Source organism: Thermobia domestica, chromosome 12 (assembly GCF_964235325.1).
Source record: "Thermobia domestica chromosome 12, izTheDome1.hap1.1, whole genome shotgun sequence".
NCBI lineage: Eukaryota > Metazoa > Arthropoda > Insecta > Zygentoma > Lepismatidae > Thermobia > Thermobia domestica.
In genome coordinates, this window is record NC_137465.1 from 204,606,476 (window position 1) to 204,628,395 (window position 21,920).

The 21,920-nt window shown below is 37.9% G+C and overlaps 1 protein-coding gene across 5 annotated transcripts in view; it reads right to left on the bottom strand.

Annotated features, from left to right (window-relative positions):
• Positions 1–5,846: 5,846 nt before the first annotated feature.
• Positions 5,847–21,920, bottom strand: part of Vps51 (vacuolar protein sorting 51) — a 99,270-nt gene continuing 83,196 nt past the window's right edge. For all 5 annotated transcript variants that reach the window (XM_081734589.1, XM_081734590.1, XM_081734591.1 and 2 more), the window contains exons 12-16: positions 16,842–16,982; positions 16,364–16,542; positions 14,393–14,570; positions 9,938–10,050; positions 5,847–6,181 (exon numbers count right to left, since the gene is read on the bottom strand). In XM_081734589.1, the coding sequence (XP_081590715.1) occupies positions 6,073–6,181; positions 9,938–10,050; positions 14,393–14,570; positions 16,364–16,542; positions 16,842–16,982 (720 nt within the window). In that variant the 3' untranslated portion in view covers positions 5,847–6,072. The remainder of the gene's footprint in view (positions 6,182–9,937; positions 10,051–14,392; positions 14,571–16,363; positions 16,543–16,841; positions 16,983–21,920) is intronic.

Sequence of the window (21,920 nt, forward strand, 5' to 3'; positions counted from 1 at the left end):
ATAATACTGAAATGACGAAAATGGAAAGAAACGCGAGAATCCCGCGAAGACACTTCCACACGGTGTTTGTCCACTACAGAGCTAACTTGGCACGATCTGAGATTGAACCAGGGACCCCATGCGCAAAAGGTAGTGACCGCGGTCCCTCATGCACATACATACAAGGGGTCCATGGTACTTTTTTTAATTTTTTTTTTTTTACATCTTTTATAAATTATGAGATCTTAATGTCCCTAAATTTGTTCCACTGACTCAGGGGTTCGCGGACTACCAATTGAAAACACTGGCCTACAATATAAATTAGTATAGAATTTTGTAATGAAGATGAAGATACGCGTATCTATCTATTGTGGAGTATAATAGAACAGCAAAAACATTGCTTCATACGGGAAGAAACTTGGTAAATATGATTAGAAACATGGGTGCAACATGATATACTTCATTGATTGACAGAATAGATTTAAGATGTTTTGTGTGTAAATGTGAGTTTCATTAAAGCAGAGGTTTCCAACCATTTTTTTCTTTTTTTTTTTTACCTGGCACCCCATTCGTAAGCACTGCTGTCATACGTGCTTTTTTGTGAGACCCCTGCTGCGATTTGAGATGGAGGATTGAATTCTGAAATCTTCACTATTATTATTATTATCTACTTTTACTTGATAAGTTTTTGGAAGTCCGTGTTGTACACTGAAATGGCATTTTGTACTGGTTTTTGGTAATTTTGTAAATAATTTTAATTTGCATAATTATTTAGGTTTCAATAACGTAGAAATCTTGAATATGAATAGAAAAAACAAAATGGCAAACATGTAGCGTGTGTAAAGTTTACTAAATCTAAATTGTAGCGTTATTCATTGTTTCACAGTTTATTTTTGTCATTAGTTGCTTGCTCTTTACGCTTCTTATGGAACAGGCTATTAACAGACCCGTAACTTAAAGCATTAATATTTGGGTCCCTTCTTTCCATCTTTCTCTTACTCTTTATGGCCCCCCGGGCGCCTGTCGGCCCTCCGCTCGGCAAGGTCTGCGGGGCCATAAGTTATGCCCCTGGGCCGTTCCATACATGACAAATTAATTTAGAGGACAATTATTTCTAGGGTCTCTAATAATATAATTTTTTTTTACTGAAATGGATCCATTTTTGTTTTATTTACCTTTTGTGTGCTGTTTTGTTTATGTAAGTGAACCAGTTTGATGTTTCATTTATAATTTTTATAATTTCATGTCCGTATCGTATATGGAGTAAGAAAATTTTGTCATAAAGTGGTGCCGTCGAACGACGTAAAGCTTCTCTGGGAGGGTGGGGTGCAGTTGCCCCCTACACCCACAAGTTACGGCCCTGACTATTAAGGTCCAAGAACTGTGTGTGGACATAACGGCTCCATATCCACGAGACGAGAAGAGATAGAATTTTCGTCTCGAAATACGAGACAAGCCAGAGCATTTTTAAAAATACGAACATGTATATACAGGGTGTCTACTAAAATTCCAAAATGAAATTTCGTGACTTTTTCGTGACCTTTTCTTTACCAAATCATAAAATTTCCTAACATTTTCAAGAGCGAATTCGGATGCGAATTAGGTCGAATTTTCATCCATGCGATAGACACGTACTTTGGTTGCGATTTAGTAGCGTCTAAACCCGACCATCGACATTTCTGGTGGTGAATTTTGACGTTTTGTGGAACATAATTTTCCAATCTGTACTTACATTTGTACAGTTAAAAAAAAATCGTGACCCAAAAGCTAAATTTCGTGACTTTTTCGTGACTCATGACCGTTTTCTGATTTCGTGACTTTTTCGTGACCGATAGACACCCTGAGATATTTCCAGACGAGACAACCCTAAATCTAGTATCATGAGCAGCAGTAATTTCAACTCTTTTGGAAGGAATATAATCAGAACCGTGCTCTGGATCCTCCCCTTTACTTCCCCAGGTTTCTCCATTTCGAAGACGGTGGATACTCCTCAGAGCCGCATTGCACCGAGGCATGAGTGGAGTTAGGAAGTTTGCTAGAGGGGTGGGAAGACCTCATTTTTGACCATTTTCTTTTCTCATTTTTGACCATTTTCTTTTCTCATTTTTGACTTTTTTTAGGCATCTTATAGGGATATTCTTTGTCAAAAAGTTGGGGGGGGGCAATGTCCCCCACAGCTCCCCCATACACCAAGGGTTGAACGAGAAATGATTCCCACCCTCCACTGGAATTAAATCCAGGTCATCCTGTGGTAAATAGACGTCTTACTATGCTATTGCAGCACTCATAATTTGCATATTATTATTAGGAGGGAGGATCAGAAACTAAGGTTACAAGGCCGATATTTCTGGAGTTTGGTCTGCTATCGAGGAATGAGACGGTTATGCGGTAATTTTAATACACGGAGTTGGAAAATGTGAAGACTTCCAGCCACCTGCCACCTATGGTGCTAGTTATAGGTAAATTGTGACTCGTTTGAAAAACTGGTCTCGCGAACAAGCCCGCTCAGCTATTCGATTTCTGAGGACGAAATATGTCATCCCGGCTGAAATTCACTGACAGCTGGTAGAGGTTTACGAAGAGACTGTAATGTTTCGACAGCATATCGCAGAATGATGTCGAAAGTTTGAAGCTGGTAGAGAAAAGGTCACCGACAAAGAGCGCAGTGGCCAACCCAGTACGGCATCAACAGATTTGAACACAGCTCGCGTGGAAGAGCTGATTCAGGACAACTGGAGGACCACGTTATGGCATCTGATGGCAGAATTGGGATTCTCGTCCGGAAGCACCTAGGAGGCTGTTGTTTCGCTTCAGGACGTAGAACACTTCGTGACAACGTGGCTAAACACGCAAGGGCAAGATTTTTACCAGCAGGGAATCTTCAAACTCATCCCTTCAAGTGTCTCAACTGATATGGAGACTATGTCGAAAAATAACCCAATGCATGTATTATCCGTTGGTTGTACGTTTCACTACAGGCTTTGTAACCTTACTTTCTGATCACCCCTCGTATTATGGAAACAAAATATTTTTTGTTGGTTATTCCAAGTAGCTGATGGATAATGCATGTAAGTTACGGAATTGATTTCCGTTGTCGCACCCAAATTTTGATGGAAAGTATGTAAATTCTTTGAAATTGCGATTTTTACATTCATTTAAGCATAATATGAAAGGAAATGATAAGAGAAGAATTTTCTTAGCTCAGGTTGTGAAAAAAAACGCCCTTGTACAACAGTAGCTGTATATATACAAGTGTATTAATATTTATAGAACATTTAAGCAAAATCCTTGTAAAAACCTACATTTCCCTTTTTTTTTTTTTTTTTATTTATCTATTTCACTGTGATGTGATAAGCTGGGGAGTTAAGAAGTACCCTAACCTATAGCTTTCTATATCCTTGTACTTCCTTTTTCAAAATTGCGCAAATACTAGTTTCACAGTGATACAGAAAATAAAGTAACCGTGGTTAAGTTAAACATTAACAATTCCGTAATAAAAATCAATATTAACATCAAAACATGAAAAATATGTACAAATACCTTTTTGTGCAAGAACTACACTGCAATGTAGACAAAAGTTTCAAGTGATCCCTTGTACAGGATTATGTTTCTTTTATTTTGAGCGTCTTCGCTTGGCTTGCCTTTTGTAGGTTACATCTGGAGCATCCCTTGCAATAGTCCAACAGTAGTCGGCCAATATGTTAGAACTCCACTTTCCCTCATATCTTTTCTCCATGGCTGCAATATCTTGATGGAAACGTTCACCATGTTCGTCACTTACTGCTCCACAATCTTCGGGAAAGAAGTCTAGATGTGAATAAGAAAGTGGAGTTTCAGAGACATATTGCAACCAAGATTTTCGTAGCACAATAACAACTTTGCTACCAGTTGTTTGTAATTTGTTGCTCGGTGTCTTCCCAAGAACTGTGAACAAACACTCTTCAAGCTTTCCCACGCAGCTTTCTCCTCACCTTGGAGAATTTCGTCGAACTTGTGATCTTTGAATAGTTTCCTAATCTGTGGCCCTATGAAAACACCCTCTTAAACTTTGGCATCACTTAATCGAGGGAATTGTCCTCTTAGGTACTTATAGGCCTCATCCTCTTGGTTCATGCTCTTAACAAAACTTTCATAAGACCTAATTTAATATGTAGAGGGGGAAGCAAAATTTGGTTACGATCTACCAGTGGTTCATGCTGCACATTTTTCACTCCCGGCTGAAGAGTTTCTCTGGTACTCCAATCACTTTTGCGATAATGAGATTCACGATCTCTACTGTCCCATTCACATATAAAGCAACAATACTTTGTATACCCTAACTGCATATCTAGCAACAGTGCTATTACTTTAAGGTCACCACAAATGAGCCACTGAAAATCGTAATATTTAATGGCTTGAAGTAAACGTTTCAAGTTTTCATAAGATTCCTTCATATGAACTGCGTAACCTACAGGAATTGAAGGAAGTTCATTTCCAATAAGTAAAAGCACTGTCTTTAAACTCACCTTGGACGAATCTATAAAGAGCCTCCACTCCGTAGGTTCGTAATTAATTTTAAGTGCCCTCATGAGACCATTTACATCTGTACATGCCACAAGTGTGTCTTCCATAGTAAAAAATGAAGTGAAGATCTTCTCCCTATTCCGATACACTGAAATATTTACTTTTTCCTGCAATAAATTCCATTGCTTTAAGCGTGACGCTAAAATTTCGGCTCTGCTTTTCGAGAGGTCCAAGTCTCTGATTAGATCAGTTAGTTCCTCTTGAGTAAGTCTATGTGGTTCACATGGAGGTTCTTCTACAACAAACGTAGGGTCCTTCGAAGTACTTGATTCAGGAGCTTCAACTTCTTGATCATCATCAGAAAAAAGATCGTATTCTTTAGGTGGGTCAGGAACAGGTAGTCCTTCTCCATGTGGAACAGGGCGCATTGCAGAAGGAATGTTAGGATAGATCAAGGCCCGCTTCTTCTTCGTGGAAATTCCCTTCTTGACGGAAGGAACCATATAAAAATAACAGTCTCTGATGTGGTCGCTTGGCTCCCTCCAAATCATGGGCACTGCAAAAGGCATTGAGCGCCCCTTCCCATTAATCCAATTTCTTAGATTGCTGGCACAAGTGTTACACGCAATGTGGGGTGACCAAGATTTATCTTGGTCTCCAATTTTACAACCAAAGTAATATTGATAGGCTTTTCTTATTAGTGGTGTTATAGTCTGCTTTTGTGAGGAAAATGCCACTTCCCCACACACGTAGCAGAAGCTATCCGCACTGTTTACACAATTTCGCGGCATTTTTGTTTATTGAAATTCTCAAAATGTCACTTGAAATAGTTCCGACAACTATTTAAAAATATACATTCGAAATACCAGTATTTTTGCGTACTTGTAGTTGTATTTTTATGTCCTGCACTACACAAACGTCACACCCAAAACGCTGATAACTGCACTAAACCTGTGTTTTCTAACAATAGCAGAACACTACTGAGATAAGGAACACAATGAACCAAGCGTTCATATAGTTTCTCCAGTGTTGCCGGATCAGTGTAACATTTTACCCCAAACGAAGCGAAAATATTTATTTTTAAAGCGTTATTATTAGACATGCCTGTAAAACGAAAAGTAGAGCTAATATTCGAAAATAACTTTCAAATTCGTGATCAGCACCACAAAATCAATAAGAATTAGCTGATTTTGTTCAATTTACATTTTCGTTGTTGAACAGTTATTATCAGCATTGATGCAGCGTATGAGAAAAACCATTTAAACTAAGATGTAGCGAGGACGTTTTTTCTTCCTTTAATTAACCCCCCCCCCCTCTGTTCCCCAAAAGAAACAACTTTCACAAAGAACGAAAAGAAAGAACAGTTTAAAAACAAAATTTCTGTTTATTTCATCAATATTTACATATAAATACAACTAAACTGAAAAGTTATGTTTCATACAGTAAGAAATGTACAGAAGATTGTACTCAACAACAAATAAGATTAACTTATTTACCAGAAAAGTAACTCATTCGCGTCCAACATAAGTTCACAGTTTATTGTACATCAACATTATTCGCGTAATTCATTCGAACATTGTATTGTAACTTTTACCCTCGACTGCAGATCATTTCCACGACACTGGGTTCCATGAGAACTGGGTCCAAACAGCGATGAATCGCGCTGCCAAGAATCTCATCCAGAAGAACATGAACCAAGCTGGAATTAGAATTCATTGCAGTCATTTAAATAGTCTAACTTATCAGAAATTGGAATATTAAAGCATCAGAATAGAAATTTTAATGGTTTCAAAGTAAATATACAGATTTCGTTTTCAGTATACTGTGCAGTATATAGGTGGAAAATCTAAACTCATGCATATAGTGTTCTAGGCCCTTCGTACGTCTGCCCGACCGTCTGTCACTCCACAAACTTCATGGGTAAAGGGTGATTTTAACAGTGGCTAACCATGTCTCATACATGGAAATGTGTGAACATTTTTGTTTGGATTAAAAGGTACAATATTTTTTTACGTTAAAAGTGTTTTTGAGGTTAAAAGTTTTATTGAATCTTAAAAAAAAAGGTGAGGATAAAATCTCACATACTTGGGGTATGAGAGACCAGATAAACCCTAGAGTATTGTTGTTGCTTGGCATTAGTTTAAGCCACAAATATAAGATTTTTAGTTAAACCTAAAAAAATATTGATGAGGTTAAAACCTGACATACGTGGGGTATAGGACGGTATATAATACTTACCGATTCAACCACCAGCAAAGAATAAATGTAACTTTCATGTGTACATACTCTCATAATTTACTCGGTTATTGATAAGTTTTTACTAATTAGCTTTACAACTTTCCAAATACAGTAGAACCCCTCTAATTTGTCATGTTTGGGATTGGGGGAATAGTCGGAACGAAAAAAAAAAAAAAAGGTCGGATTATTAGAAAAAAACAGAAAAATACGAATTTACAGTAAACTAAACAATCTCTGAACTCAAAAATTACTGTAATGTTCTCTAAAGTAAAAACAAAAGAACGGTAAGCACTAAAAACTGTACAATACAGTACAGAAAACACACACAACGAAAGAAACGATGCAAAAGATGACCTAGCACTAAAGCGGATATGCGGTAACAACAATGTCGCGAAGGCAGTAAACGACAATGGACCTCGTGATTCACCGACGAGTAGAGAAAAGTTCGGCTCGAGCACGGTCGAATCAGCCGGAGTGGCAGAACCAGCCGAGAATGGACGAGAGGGGTTCTATTGTTAAGTGGATTTTCTATTTGCGATCATGTCACGATGGTGTCACGTACCTATGTAGCACAGCAGAAGTAGGGATACAATTCATTCAAACAGGTTTTACTAATATAATTCATTTACGTTTAATTAACGAATTTGAGCAATTAATTTTCCTAACTTTAAAAGAAGTGTTGTTCAGAAAGTTGTAGTTATTTTTATTTACAATAGCTAAATTTAACACGTCACATTTAGCAAAACGTAGGATTAAATGTATATCTTCTTTCCCTAGGCTACCTGAACCAAGTGTTACCAACTACTACTGAATTGTCTACAGAAATTAGCCAGTTTCCCACCTCTTTTACTGTTTTGTTTAAACTATATTGCCTAAGACATTTTCTTCATGTTTCTCCCCCATAACTGCATTAAAATATAACATTACAATCACGCATGAAGCCCTCTTCTCTCTGCCTGTGACTTCTTCTAACTTCCTTCTGCTTCCTGAATCATCTACGCAGCGGGCAGTGCATACATTTCTATCACTACTAGATCCTTCTCCTTTAAGTCTCAACATCATACAACTACCACCAGCAAACTGTATTCACTATCTTCTCAACGAAAAATGATGATGATCTACAATTAAATCGTATTCTAATTTCCTGATTAATAAAACTATGACATCTAATAATCGTTTGACGGTAAGTCTTCATCTTAAGAAAATGAGTATCATAATTTCCCATTTTGTATCTCCTGAAAGAGAAAATATGAGAACTTCTCATATTAGTATTATGCATTACAATAAGATGTGAAATGTTTTAGCTCTAAACTTTAATACTGCATATTACATTGTTCCAAATTTTCTGATAAGGATTTCCCTTGTTAGTAATATGGGACTAGATTAGTTATTTGAATTTATATGGTAAAATTAACAACTTCAATGAATGAAATTAACAGTCTATCGCTAGTTTTGTTTATTTTATGTTTCACTGACTGTCATAAATTAAGAACTACCTAAATTTAAATCTTCTCAGAATAAACTTTTGTTTCCTCATTAGCCCTGCTTCCTCAGCATTTTAATAAGACTATATCCATTAGCTTCGTAAGTTAAATTTACAGTTTAACGTGGGAACCGTACGAAATATATCTGAGCCGACGTTCGAAGCCGGTTTCCCCCTACAAAAGCCAGCCTGATCTTTCATAGTGACGACTGTATACTGTTAGTGGCGGCGCGATGCATTTAGTATCAGAAGCAACGAGATTTACTTCAATATATTAGCATCGCCTAATAATAAAATTTAAATTCAGATGCCTGTATTAAAGCAGGTGAATTTAGCCAAGGCTGTTCTAATACATAATCTTTCTTACTTAAATACAGAGATGATGATAATAATAATAATAAAAGCAGAAAAGTTAGAGGTAATAGTATTAGTAAATAAATTCTTAGTGGACTTTGTAGTGGACAAACACAATGTTCGTAGCTTTCCTAGGGGTTCTCCCGTTTTCTCCTATTTTCTTCATTCCATCATTCTATTCATTATAATAATCACCGTCTCTTTTAACCTCGGAGCACAATTATAGGACGATAAACTAAACTAAATAAATAAATAAACGCACTAAATATGAAAGAATAAAGTACTGTAAACGTATAAGTACATGTCCGTGTAAAGTCTCTAAGGAAGAATTAAATGTAATTAACGCTACGTACCATGAGTCTATTTAAAAAAAAAAAAAATCTACAACAGACTGCAAAGCTGTACAAAATGAATCCCATTAGATATATATACATACAGGGTGAGTTCTAACTAAGGGGACAAACTTGGAAGGGTGATAGTACATCCAAAAAGAAACGTCCTAGTGAACGTGGGGGAAATTCCGTCCCGTTTAGGAGTGACAGCGTGTCGAAAGCGTGGGAACATGAACTTCAGAAGCCAATAGTTCAAACACAATACACTGTAGAGAGTACGGTTAAAAACGTCACTTAGGAAGTCATACCTACTCTATTGAAAAATGCATGTCTGAAAATGTCACTATGCGTGGGCACAGGATTAACAACGTGGAACACTTCTTTCCTTCGCAGCATGTCGGGAATCCCGCGCACGTATATAAAGTAAACGATACTGATTCATAAAAATGAAAAATCTTCAACAATTTGAGTATACAGTTCGTTAATGAGAGATACGTAATCAAATGCTGTTGAGTTCGTTCCTCTAGTCGCTGCCTTAACTTAGATTTTGAGGGAAATGTTATTCTGGTAACACTGAAAATTCTTGAGGTTCATATTTTCTGTTGTAGAATAACATTATCTATGATTGTGGTAAGTTGCAATTCATTATCTCCTTTCACGTATGAAAACAAGTAAAAGAAAAGTAGTAAATTTTGTGTTATTTTTAGTATGTCAGGCTCTTAACAAACTAGTTTTTGGTATTAAATATAATTTATAAAATCATAAATGTTGGAAACCAACACCGTATCATTTACAAGTGGGAACTCACTGAAATTCAAATGGAGAAAAACGGGTGAACAATGACCTCAATAGCGGAAGTGGGTAAACTGGAAAGGTGGACTGGATAGCGTAGTAGTTTGCATACACGCATAGTAAGGCAAGACCCGGGTTTGATTTTCGGTCCAGTCACTTATTTTTCCCTCTTTGAATTTCAATAATTCATTCAAGCAGCATATAAGATCTTGACTCAACTTTAACAATTAATAAGATGATGAAACCATATACTTACTTCTCATCACTCACGAACCTCCATAAGTACAGCTGCAAATAATGGGTGTCCACTTGAATTTGTTGGAGGCCGTACCTACTAAACGTTCGTAATCGGACACATTCCAAAAAGGTCTGAAAATAGAAAAGAAACGTATTTTATACTGGAGTTAAATTAAAATTCCTAATTCTTGGAACTTCTAAACAAGTTAGAATGGAAGGTTAATATTAAGCACATTATAAGTTAAGTAAAAAGCCACTAATAGTCGAGTCTTTACAGAGTTATTTTTAAACATTTGCTGCTTTATACTAACATAACTATTTTTTAAAAAAACAGAATTACACATAACTTTGTTAGTTCAAGTGAAAGTTGGTGCTCAAAATAATTTACTATTATAATATACAGATGATGATCAGAAAAATGGAAACACCTGTAGTTGGCAACACGTCAGATGTATGGGTTGGCAGTGGTGTCGTGGCGCCCGCAGCGCCGGACCGCTGGTAGTGGTGTGTTAGGTCGGTCTCCATACTACGTCAGGCGCAGTGGAACAGCAGTGTCCAGTGGCTGCAGTAGACGGAGGTAGTGTAAAATGGGAGACCTCTCAGATTTTCAAAGAGGGCAAATTGTTGGTGCGCGTTTATGTGGAGTGAGTGTGACGGCAGTGGCTACTGTGTTAGGTGTGTCGCGTGGGACAGTGTCGAAGGTGATGATGGCCTACACAACACACGGGAAAACCATATCGAGGAAGCTGAACAGTGGGCGGAAGAAAATCATGAGTGACAGGTCACGCCGGGTATTAAAGAGCATTGTCACGCAGAACCATCGTGCCACTGCGGAGCAAGTGACGGAGGAACTCAATCAGCACCTTCCCCACCCTGTTTCGACAATCACAGTCCGCCGCGAATTACATGGCATGAACTTACGGGGTCGTGTTGCACGGGCTAAACCGCTCATCAGAGACCATAACGCTTTTGCACGCCGCAAATGGTGCCGCGACCATGCAACTTGGACCGTTGAGGACTGAAAGCGTGTGATATAGTCGGATGAGTTATCCTTCACCCTATTCCAAACCACGGGCCGTGTTTATGTGTGGAGAACGCCCAAAGAAGCTTATGATCTGCAGTGTCTCCGCCCAACTGTGAAACATGGCGGCGGCTCGGTGGTGGTGTGGGCCGCCATATCATGGTTTTCATTGGGTCCTGCGGTCACACTTAGCGGACGAATCACTGCCAACGATTATGTCGCAATTTTAGGAGACCACTTGCATCCTATGGTCCGGATGTTGTTCCCGGACAATGACGCCATCTTCCGGGATGATAATGCACCCATTCACACAGCTGGCGTTGTTGCAGCGTGGTTTGAAGAACATCGGGATGAAGTTCAACACCTCCCCTGGCCCGCCCAATCCCCAGATCTCAACATAATTGAACATCTGTGGTCCGTCTTGGAAACACGACTCCGGCGACGATTTCCACCTCCATCCTCTCTCACAGAACTGGCCGATGCCCTGCACGAGGAATGGTGTAAAATTCCACTTGCTACCATTCACGACCCTTATGCCTCCATCCCACGTCGCATCAAGACTGTTCTGAAGGCGAAAGGTGGCCCGACACCGTATTAATCTGGTAAGTTGCAATTTCGTTCAGGTGTTTCCATTTTTCTGATCACCATCTGTATATAGGGTGTTTCAAAACCAACACCGACAATGTTTGGGAGGTGATTCCTGACACCAAGATAAGACAAAAAGTAAAGACCAACCTGGGTGCACAAATGCTTCCTTTCCGAGTTGTAGGCTTCCGAAAACATGAAATTTAAAGGTCCATAGCTCCAAAACTATGGGACCTACTGTAGCTGGGTCAAGATTTCACTTAGGAACCGGTAAGTGCTCTATCCAAATATCCAAGTTTCAGAATCCTAAGGTACTTCTGCAACAATTTTTATACAGGTAGTTGGTAAGTACTTGAAATTATATGCCCATAGCCAAACTCCCTCTATAAAAATTGTTGCGTGAGTACCTTAGGATTCTGAAACATAGATTTTTGGATAAGGTACTTACTAGTTCCTGAGGGAAGTCTTAACCCGACTACGGTAAGTCCCGTAGTTTTGATGCTATGGCCCTTTATATATATATAGCCTTAATGTACTATGCCGACAAACTGTAAGAGGTGATTCCTTACATCAAAATAAGATAAAAAGTTCACATGGATCTATGGCAAAAAGTGCATAGTTTTAGAGCTAGAGCTGTACAAAATCGCGAAAAAGCCAAATTTCAGCGGGCCCTATTTCGAATTCCAGAAACTGTGGATGGTGGTCTTTATTAGCGAAAAGGAAGTCATGCATACACAACCCAAAAGTGCATATTTCATCAATTTTCAATAGATGTACAGGGTATTCCTTACAGGGTGTAATTCTCAGGTATGCTCTCAATAGGGTTTTCAGATATATTCTGATTTCAAGGAGGGTCCAAAGTAGGCAGGAGGTAAGCCTTAGCAACAATGGACATCCAGTGCCTCGGAGGGGAGTTGGAAGTGTTAGGAACCTGTGCTCTATTTTACGTTTTCTTTACTTATAAGCGTGAAAGAAAACATCGCAGCATGATTTTTCTCGAGTACGAGAGACCGTGCTACTGACGATCTTTAACACTTCCGACATTGAGCCAAGTGATTCCCTGTTCACTGCTATCAAAGCTTATCGTTTACCTACTTTGGACCAATCATAAAATTAGGGCATATCTCAAAATTCGGTTGATGGCTACACACAAAATGCTTTTACCATGGATAACAAGTATCTGACCTTCACAAACATAACCTTTATTCTTATGTTTTATTTTCAGCTTAGTAAAGAGACTGACATATTTCCAACTAATACATTCCGTTGAACAAAAAATAGTCAAAAAAATTTAGAATCACAGATCTTATAGGACACATCCCAAAAATCCAATTTCCACTTCTATCTTCCAAATCTTGACTACGATAACAAGTAACAACTACGATAACAACGAGTATTCTTCTAACTTTTATAACAACTTTCATCATAATTAACTTAAATTTCCTTAACAATTCATAATATCACATTAGAATCTGTACTATGAAACTCTGATATTAAAGTATTTAAAACCATCTCTCGCTAATTATCATATTCGAGAAATATCAACGTACCAGCAGAATAGACATTACGATGTAACAACCATTTCTTCATTTTCACTTCTGTCGTTACTGAGCCATATATTCATTTTCGTATACTAGTATTTACATCTCAACATTATACACTGACCAGCCAAAATATTATTGATCACTTGCTACTTTTTGAATGAAGCTGTTGGGCTGACATAAGAGGCACGGAGCACTACAGAACAGATCGTCAGACGGTGACAGGAATCCTACTCGATGAATCAGTGTCATTCTTGTGCGTACAATGGGGAAGACCGGGCAATATATCACAGTCTGATAGGGGCTAGACTGTGATGACTAGATGGCTGGAAACGAGCATCTCGGAAAAGCGCGATTTGTCGGGTATTCGGGAGCTGTCGTGGTTAGTGTCTTCCAAAGGTAGGAAAAGGACGGATAAACCAGCACAAGGACAAGACGTGGGGTATCCACATCTCACTAAAGATGTCGATGTTGTTACACTAGGATAGAACGCAAACTGTTGCGCAATTAACAGCATCGTCGATAACGACTGTAATGAGCACGTGCGCATCGTCATTGGACCGCAGAGCAATGGTACAATGTTGCATAGTCAAACGAACTACCATACCGCCATCATCGCATCAATGGCCGGGTCAGAATCCATTATTTTCCAGGGGAGCAGCTGCTCGAGATGTATACAGTAGGACAAGGACAGGCCAGTGGTGGCTCCATTGTGATTTGGGGAACCTTATATGATCATCCATGAGCTCAGTAGTCCGTGTGGAAGGCCCCATCAGAGCTCATTGATACTTGCAGGTCATGTACACCCATTCATATCGATCAAGTTTCCAGCTTGTAACGGCATCTTTCAGCAAGACAAGGCCTCTTGTCACAAAAACAACATTGTGCTGTGGTGGTTTCACGAGCACAGTGGTGAATTTCAGTTCTTGCAATGGCTCCAAAACTCACCCGATCTTAACCAAACTGAGCATCTTTGGGATATCATTGAACATCAGATCCGACCTTATCGCTCTCCTCCGCGGAATTTACAGAAGTTAAATAGCTTGTGTGTGCAGATGTGTCCCACCAATCACCTATAAAACTCTCATAGCTTCCATGCCAAACCGCATTTTCTGCTGTCCTGCGAGCCAAACGTGGATTTGCTACATATTAGATACGTAGTCATAATGCTCTAACTGGTCAATGTATTTCAACAAATTCCTTTCATGTGATAATGCCAAATATTTAAAGGAAAAGAATACCCTGTAAATATGTTAACCTTTTGATGAACATCAATTACCAAGCATTTCTGAATTCACATGATATGACGAGTAACGTATGAGCTTACCTTAAGGCTTATTTTGATAATCCCAGTGAGGATAGATACTTTGGAAAACTCGACTGAGGAAAATATTTCTATTCTCTCTGAGAACAGTTTCTGAATGTTGGTGACAAGACTTCCATCCAGTTGACTCGGGGCATACGACGACCAATTAGAGCGATATTGGTGGCGAGATATACTGGCGCTGTAAATAAATAAATAAATAAATAAATAAATAAAAAGCAATATAATACATTTTCACAGTAATAGCGTAAGTAAACCTTGTCATCTGATGAAAAATTCCTGAGCCTATCAACATCTATATTTTTCATTAATTGCTTCAGATAAAGTATACAACCTGAACAAAGTACAACTAAATTATTTGAAGGACGATTATTATGTTTCCCTACTCATTTTTTTTATTTATTTATTTTATATTAACTTATACGAGGATGGCATCTTTTTGAAATACAACATGGTCCACCTAGGGACAAACCAGAAACAACTGTCCAGAGTTGACACCAACATCACATGTTTCAACTTTTAGAATAATTAAACGTTTCAAGAAAAGCTGTTTTAAGTTTGTTTTATTATTAACTCAAGAATTCCAGTACATTAAGTAAAGTACTATGCTCTTAAAGTTTTAATGTCCCTATGTAATGTATTAATACAGTCAAATAAACATGACTGGAATAAATAAATAAATAAATAAATAAATAAATAAATAAATAAATACTAGATATAACATCTGAGATGCAAAATTGAGTTTAGACGTTTATCAAAACGCGATTATGTAAACCCGAAAGTGATCACCAAGAAAGTGTTTTATCAAATTTGAGACCTAGCTAAATTGATTTTGCAACTAAAAATGACAGAAAAGTAATTAGGTACATTTTCAACATAATATATACATGTTTCCGGAACACATCCTACAGCTACCCCTAAGAATTCTCCAGTGTCTTTTACTTTAGATCTCCAGTTACAAACAGGCACCATCTAAGTGACAACCCATTAGTATGCAACGCTAGATGATCCATTCTGTAGTTTTCGCGTTAGTCGATCCACAGAAAGATGCAAAGGACCACATAAGAAGTTCAACTCAGTTATGACCTCTCCATGTAGAAAGATGAGCCAATTGTTCCTAAACATTTTCAACGTACGTGTACTTACATTACAAATAATCAATTTTAAAAAAATATATATAAAGTAAATCTTTAAGTTAACGTCTTGCGATTATGCCCTTTACGTTAAAGAAGACAGATGATTAATGAAGTTTCAGTTTAACGTCCCACGATTATGCTCTTTAGGATAAGGGGGACTATGATGAAGGCAAATGATGATTGAAGAACTGGCGGAATGAGAATGTGGGAGAAAACGGGAGTGCCCTGATTAAACACACGGACACGATGTTGTCCACCACATACTTGGCTGGAGATCAAACCAGGAACCCCACGCACCAGAGGTAACCGCTCTACCACTAAGTCACCGTACCCCCCATAATTAAATGACGTGAATGATGATGAAAAAATAATGGACTGGCAATATGAGAGGAAATAGAAGAATCCGAAGAAAACCAACGAATACGATGTTTTCCACTACAAACGTACATGGCCTGGAATCGAACCCGAGACTCCTTGCATCAAAGATGAGTGCTCCACTACTGAGCTACCATGCCTCTGAATTACCAAGACATAGCGGAGGTAAAACTGTATGTTATTCCGTAATACAGCAATAAGAGGTATTTGTGCTATACCTCAAGGTGAGTCACTTCAATGATGGAATAATAATAATCATAATAAACTCTGCTGAAGACAGCAAAAAATATCACACTTAAAGGTTTCAATTTCATCCGGTAGATGTCTACCACGTCTTTGTTTCAATAGTAAAAATGGTATATGGATAGTTACATTTAAAGTCACCGTCACCTGCACATGAAATAATTAAGCCCCTTAAATATTTTATATATGTACACGTATAAATGAAAAGGTCATGGGCTACCTGTGGGTTCGTCGACTGGAATCGGAGCTCCTATCCTGTCTTTGTCCCTCTTCATACAACGCACCCACCTGCGTATCGACCGCAGCCATGTCTTCAACTACTCGCTTCATCACAGCACGTACTGTACGAGGCTCTATCGTATGCAGCCAGTCACGGGTTTCTACTGACTTCCTCAGCATCTGAATACAAACAGAATATCATTTAAGATGTATGATTCTTTAACAGAAAATAACAGTTTATAATAACACATAACGTACAAATGTTAGGTTTTTTTTTTTTTTTTTTTTGTAAAACAATAAAAAACCGAAAAATACAAAACTGTACAAGACTGGGCAAAAAGTTAAGTACTTTCTCCTATTTTCCTGATAGTATTCTAATAGGTCCAATCTCTTCTGATGAAAGCATAATTCGAAAATGGAAGAATATTTTCTGTCTGTACGTTGATTAAAACAACCTAAGTGATTCTGACTGAACTCACCTGAGAAACGCTGAGGCCTTGCATTCGGACATAATGGTTCAGAAGCTGTTGTGTCACTTCTCTCATTTCGGAACAAATTTGAGAAGCTGGTGTAAGTCCTGGTTTCTCCTCTATATGGAACTGTTCATCCGTTAGGTTCATCTATAACAGAAGAAAAAGCTAACTTAAACATTCCTATCAAGGTAACTAAGAAAGTTCTGTCGATTTTTCACCCATCACCTTCGAACATCGATATGTCAACTAAGATGTATTTACAAGATCAAAAATAGTTCCCATCAGCATCGACAACCTTCTGCCAACGTTCTGGAAGGCATAGATTTTATCGCGGTATAACTTGGTGGGCGGTGAAGCGAAGAAGATATCAAGTGCACCTTTACTAAGGATTTGAACTGACGTTCTCTAAGGTGATTGTCCAAGGAATGGAATAGGTGATAATCGGACGATGCAGTGTCTGGGGAGTATGGTGGATGCAATAGTGTTTCCCATCCAAGGAGTAGAATGGTGTCCCGGGTCATCCTAGCCTTGTGAGGCTTAGTGTTGTCCTATAAGAGGAGAAAAGCTCTGCGATTCAGAAGTGCTGGTTCCAGAGTTTTGAATTTTTCTTCAACACGGCTCAACTGCTAACAGTACACAGTTGATGCTCTGACAAGCTGGTAGCAGTGTGCGATATACGATGCTGCGAGCAGTCCACCAAATACACAGGAGGACCTTCCTCTGGTGCAATGCTGGTGTCAGCTGTTTTGCAACTGGTTCATGAAATGCTAACCAATGATATAGTGTCGTGGAGCTTCGTACAGGACCCACTTCTCATCACATGTTAACACACTGTTCAGAAGTGGCTCCTTCCTCAGACGAGACAGCAAAGAAATCCAGGTGTCTTCTCGCATTGCCTTCTGGCCCGAAGTCAAACCGTGTCCATTAACTCAACTTGTAGTGTTTCCCAAGCTGATGGAGGTGCTGGCGAATGACTTCTGCACTCACACTGAATTGTAGTCCCAGTTCCTCACATGTCTGGCCACTGTTAGCCTCAATTGTTGCTTGAAGATCTTCATTTTGTACGTGTGTTGGTCTTCCGGCACGTAGTGCGTCTTCAAGTGTTTAGTCACCGTCTTTAAACTTGTTAAACCACCGCTGCACTGTCCACGTAGTCACGACATCCTCACCAAAGGCTTGGCATATCTTCCGCCCCGCTGCAGAAGCGTTTGACTCCAGTTTGAACTCGTACAACATAAACGTTCTGTGGAGGTCCCACGTTCACTCTGTCCTTACGCAAGTTCATCAAGTTCATGGTTAACTGAACTGCCATAACCAGGCAGTATGTTGGATATACTCACATCAACAACTGACTTGACCTTCGCCTTATCTACATTCACATTCAATTCACGGCGTGAGAGTCCAATGAAACACAGACCTCCACAAAAAGCGACAGAACTTTCTTGGTTACCTTTATATATGCTATTTGGCATGAAATAAAATAAATAAATAAATAAATAAAAAACTATTCAGGTATTTCTGTTCTCCCTGTGTTTATTGAATCTACACTCACGATCAAAAGCTTAACTCTGGTAATTGTTTTGCTTGAATACTTCACAGTTAAAGGAACACGGAGTACACTTTCTGACACAGACCTTGATGATTCATTATCATAAAATATAAAGATTACACAACATTACTTTAATATCAATACAACGAAAATTGTATGAGAATGTTGAACAGGAGGTATATGTTGAAATAAATTACGAAACTGAGGACGAAAAATTAAAAAAAGAAAAAATATAAAACTGGATTAGGAATCGAAACTGTGTCTCCACAGTAAACCAGAGATCTGAATTCGATTCCACGTCGAAAAGTCTACTTTTACACTCTTTTAATATAATTAAATTCGCACCTACAGAGCAACTGCTATGAAATAAAGTTATTTCCTTCATTTACCACAAAATGTACGAACAAATTAGGTTTAGGGATGGAAAGGGCTTACGAAACGCCATTCGTTTATTTAGGAGTAATCGGTAAAAGGTTTACAGAAAAATGCGGAGGATGTACAGGAGGATTCTGTTCATAGAGAAAAGTTTTTTGTCGAATAAAGTGGGATATTTTGATAGGAAAAACAGGATAGGAATAAATGGTAACGAAAATTACATTGGAATGGAAGAATCAATAACTCACTTTAAAAAAATAAATAAATAAAATAAATTAAAAAAACGAATGAACAAGTACGAGCTACGTAAAGAATGAGTCAGAAGAAACCTGGCCACTTTCCTCCCTCCATATTTTCTAGTATATAAGATGAACATTGGCAGCACTGTGCATAAGCAAGGGCAGACTGTCGATCTTACTCACGAATAGATTGTCAGTTGTGAAGTGTGCATACTGTGGTAAAGAACGATGAGTCAGTTAGAAAAACGAAAACTAATTGTGAACAAATACCTCGAAAATCCAGGTATGTCCTTAAATAAATTAAGCAAACTCGTAAAATACCCTCGGTCTACTGTGCAAAATGTAATTAAAAAGTACGCACAAGATTTAACTGTTGAAAGAAAACCTGGCTCAGGTAGAAAACCGGGGACTAGCCAACCGAAGCTGGAGAAAAGGGTTACTGCATTGCTGCGTCAAAATCCTTATTTATCGGAAAGAGCAGTTGCTGGTGTGGTCAAAGCGTCCCAATCTACAGTGCACAGATTTAAGCAAGGAAAAGTTTACGATCTTTCAAAGTCCAAAAGGTACCTAACCGAGACGAAAAGCAAAAAGTGACGGCAAAATCCAGAGCAAGAAAACTCTATGATCAGTACCTTACTCAATATGGATGTTGCATTATGGACGACGAAACCTATTGTGTCGCTGATTTCAGTCAAATTCCCGGAAAGGAGTAGTACGTGGCACTGAAGAGGGGAGATTTGCAGGATAAATTTAAACAACGGAAGGCATCCAAATATCCCAAACAATATTTGATTTGGCAAGCTATTTGTTCATGCGGTAAAAAAAGCAAAGCGTTCATCACAACAGGGACAATTAACGGCGAAATTTATACGAAGGAGTGTTTACAAAAACGCTTGTATCCATTTGTGATGTCATACAGTAACTCTGTTTTCTTTTGGCCAGATCTTGCTACCTCTCACTACTCTAAAGCAGCCACTGATTGTTATAAAGAAAAGGGTATCGTCGCAGTTCGAAGAGAGGCAAATTCACCAAATTGCCCTGAACTTAGGCCAATTGAAAAATATTGGGCCCACATTAAAAGAACATTGAAAACATCAAAAGGGAAGGCGGCTGACTTGAAAACTTTTCGTCGCAAGTGGACTGCAGCTGCCAATCAAATAACAGAAGAAGATGTGCGAACTCTTATGAAGCGGATTAAGAGTAATGTACGAGCAGTTTTCCATAATTAGTTCTTTATAATATATTTTGTGTGTTTATTTTTTTAAACTTTATAGTCAACTAAAATATGCAAACGACCTTTCTTCTTTTCATTTCTTTACCTACTTTTTTGGTCAAAGTTACTGGCCAAGTTTTTTCTGACTCATTCTTTACTAAAACAGGAAAATGGCAGAAAAAAACATAACTGACAGAGTTCGAGAGTTTAATAAATAATATTTTGTCAAGATGTATTCGTTTTGCAAATAATACGACTTTTAGAGTGGAATCTGAAATGAAATTAAAAGGATTGTGTGAAGACTATGTAATGAAAAGAAATGTTAAAGATCGAAAACTAAAGGCATGGTGATTGGAACGGAGAGAGCGGTGTCAGCTACAAAATTAAGCAGAAAAAACAGACTAGGTTACTATTTCAGATATCTAGACAGTAATAATTCTGAAGATCTCACATGTGAACGGTAATTGAAAAAAGATAGGAATAGTGAAAATGTCTTTGGGAAGAAGAATAAAAGCGTATTTAGTGAGTCGCTGAGTAAATTGTTATGAAAGACTTATCAAGGAATCCGTTACGAGTATCGTGCTATATAAAGCTCAAATATGGTCCACTACGAAAGAGCAATGCAAAACGATTGAAATCTTTAAAGATATGGGAATGGAGGAGAATGGCCACATTAGCTTGATAGAACGAAAAACCAACGAAGAAGTGTCAGCGAAACGTGAGAAGACAAGAATACAAGGAATAGTTAAAGAGAGATTATTAAATTGGTTAGGATATACTTTGAGAAGAAAATGTCCGATTAGGAATTGTTACAGGAATGATAGAAAATAAAGACTAAAACAAACAGCATAGCAATCAACTTAAAAAGTGCTTTTTCTGTTTATTTGTTTAAGTATGTGAAAAATTTTAAGTACTTTTTTGTTCTCTTTATCAACCATGATGTACGGGTGTGTCTAGTTTTTCACAAATTAGTTATGTGGATGCTATGTGTACAGCGATTACCCTTCGTTTTCGTGTGAAGAAGTTATAATTTCTGCGCCTTTAATTTTGATTATTAGCTTTGTGAGTTTTCAGAACGGCGAAGATCTTTTGAAAAATCCCAAGATAAATATATAGGCATAATAAAATTAGTTTTATTATTAAGATAACAATAGTGTGCCAGACATTGTCTTTATTACCAAAAAAAAAAAAAAAATCCTTATGATGTAATGAAGAGATCCCCAGAAAAGCGTCATACAATGAAGCTTCTCCATCTGCAGTAGCAGTACCAGTGATGGTCACTGAAAATGATGACCATAATGATATTTTCATTTACATTTCTTAGGTTTTTTTTATATATACTGTAAAAAGAACAGCGAAACAAAATATTTCATTTAAGCTTTTCATATTGGACATTTATCAAACTAGAACGCCTCTACTATTATTATACAGTATTCACACTGAAATTCTGGTGTTGATTTACATGACTTTTCCTGAATATCCATGACTAAGTAAATTTTTCTTGACTCGTATCACCATCAACAGTCATTTATGATAAAATTCAGATTTTCTTTCTTTCTTTCTTGGTTTTAATTGGTGACCTCCAATCTCATAGCTGTCCAACTCTCCGCTTTTCATTTTTGATATACAGCGTAAGCTTTCTTTCTTATTGTAAATACTTATTATAAGTCAAATTTCATATATCTGAAATAGAACAAAACACTAGCACC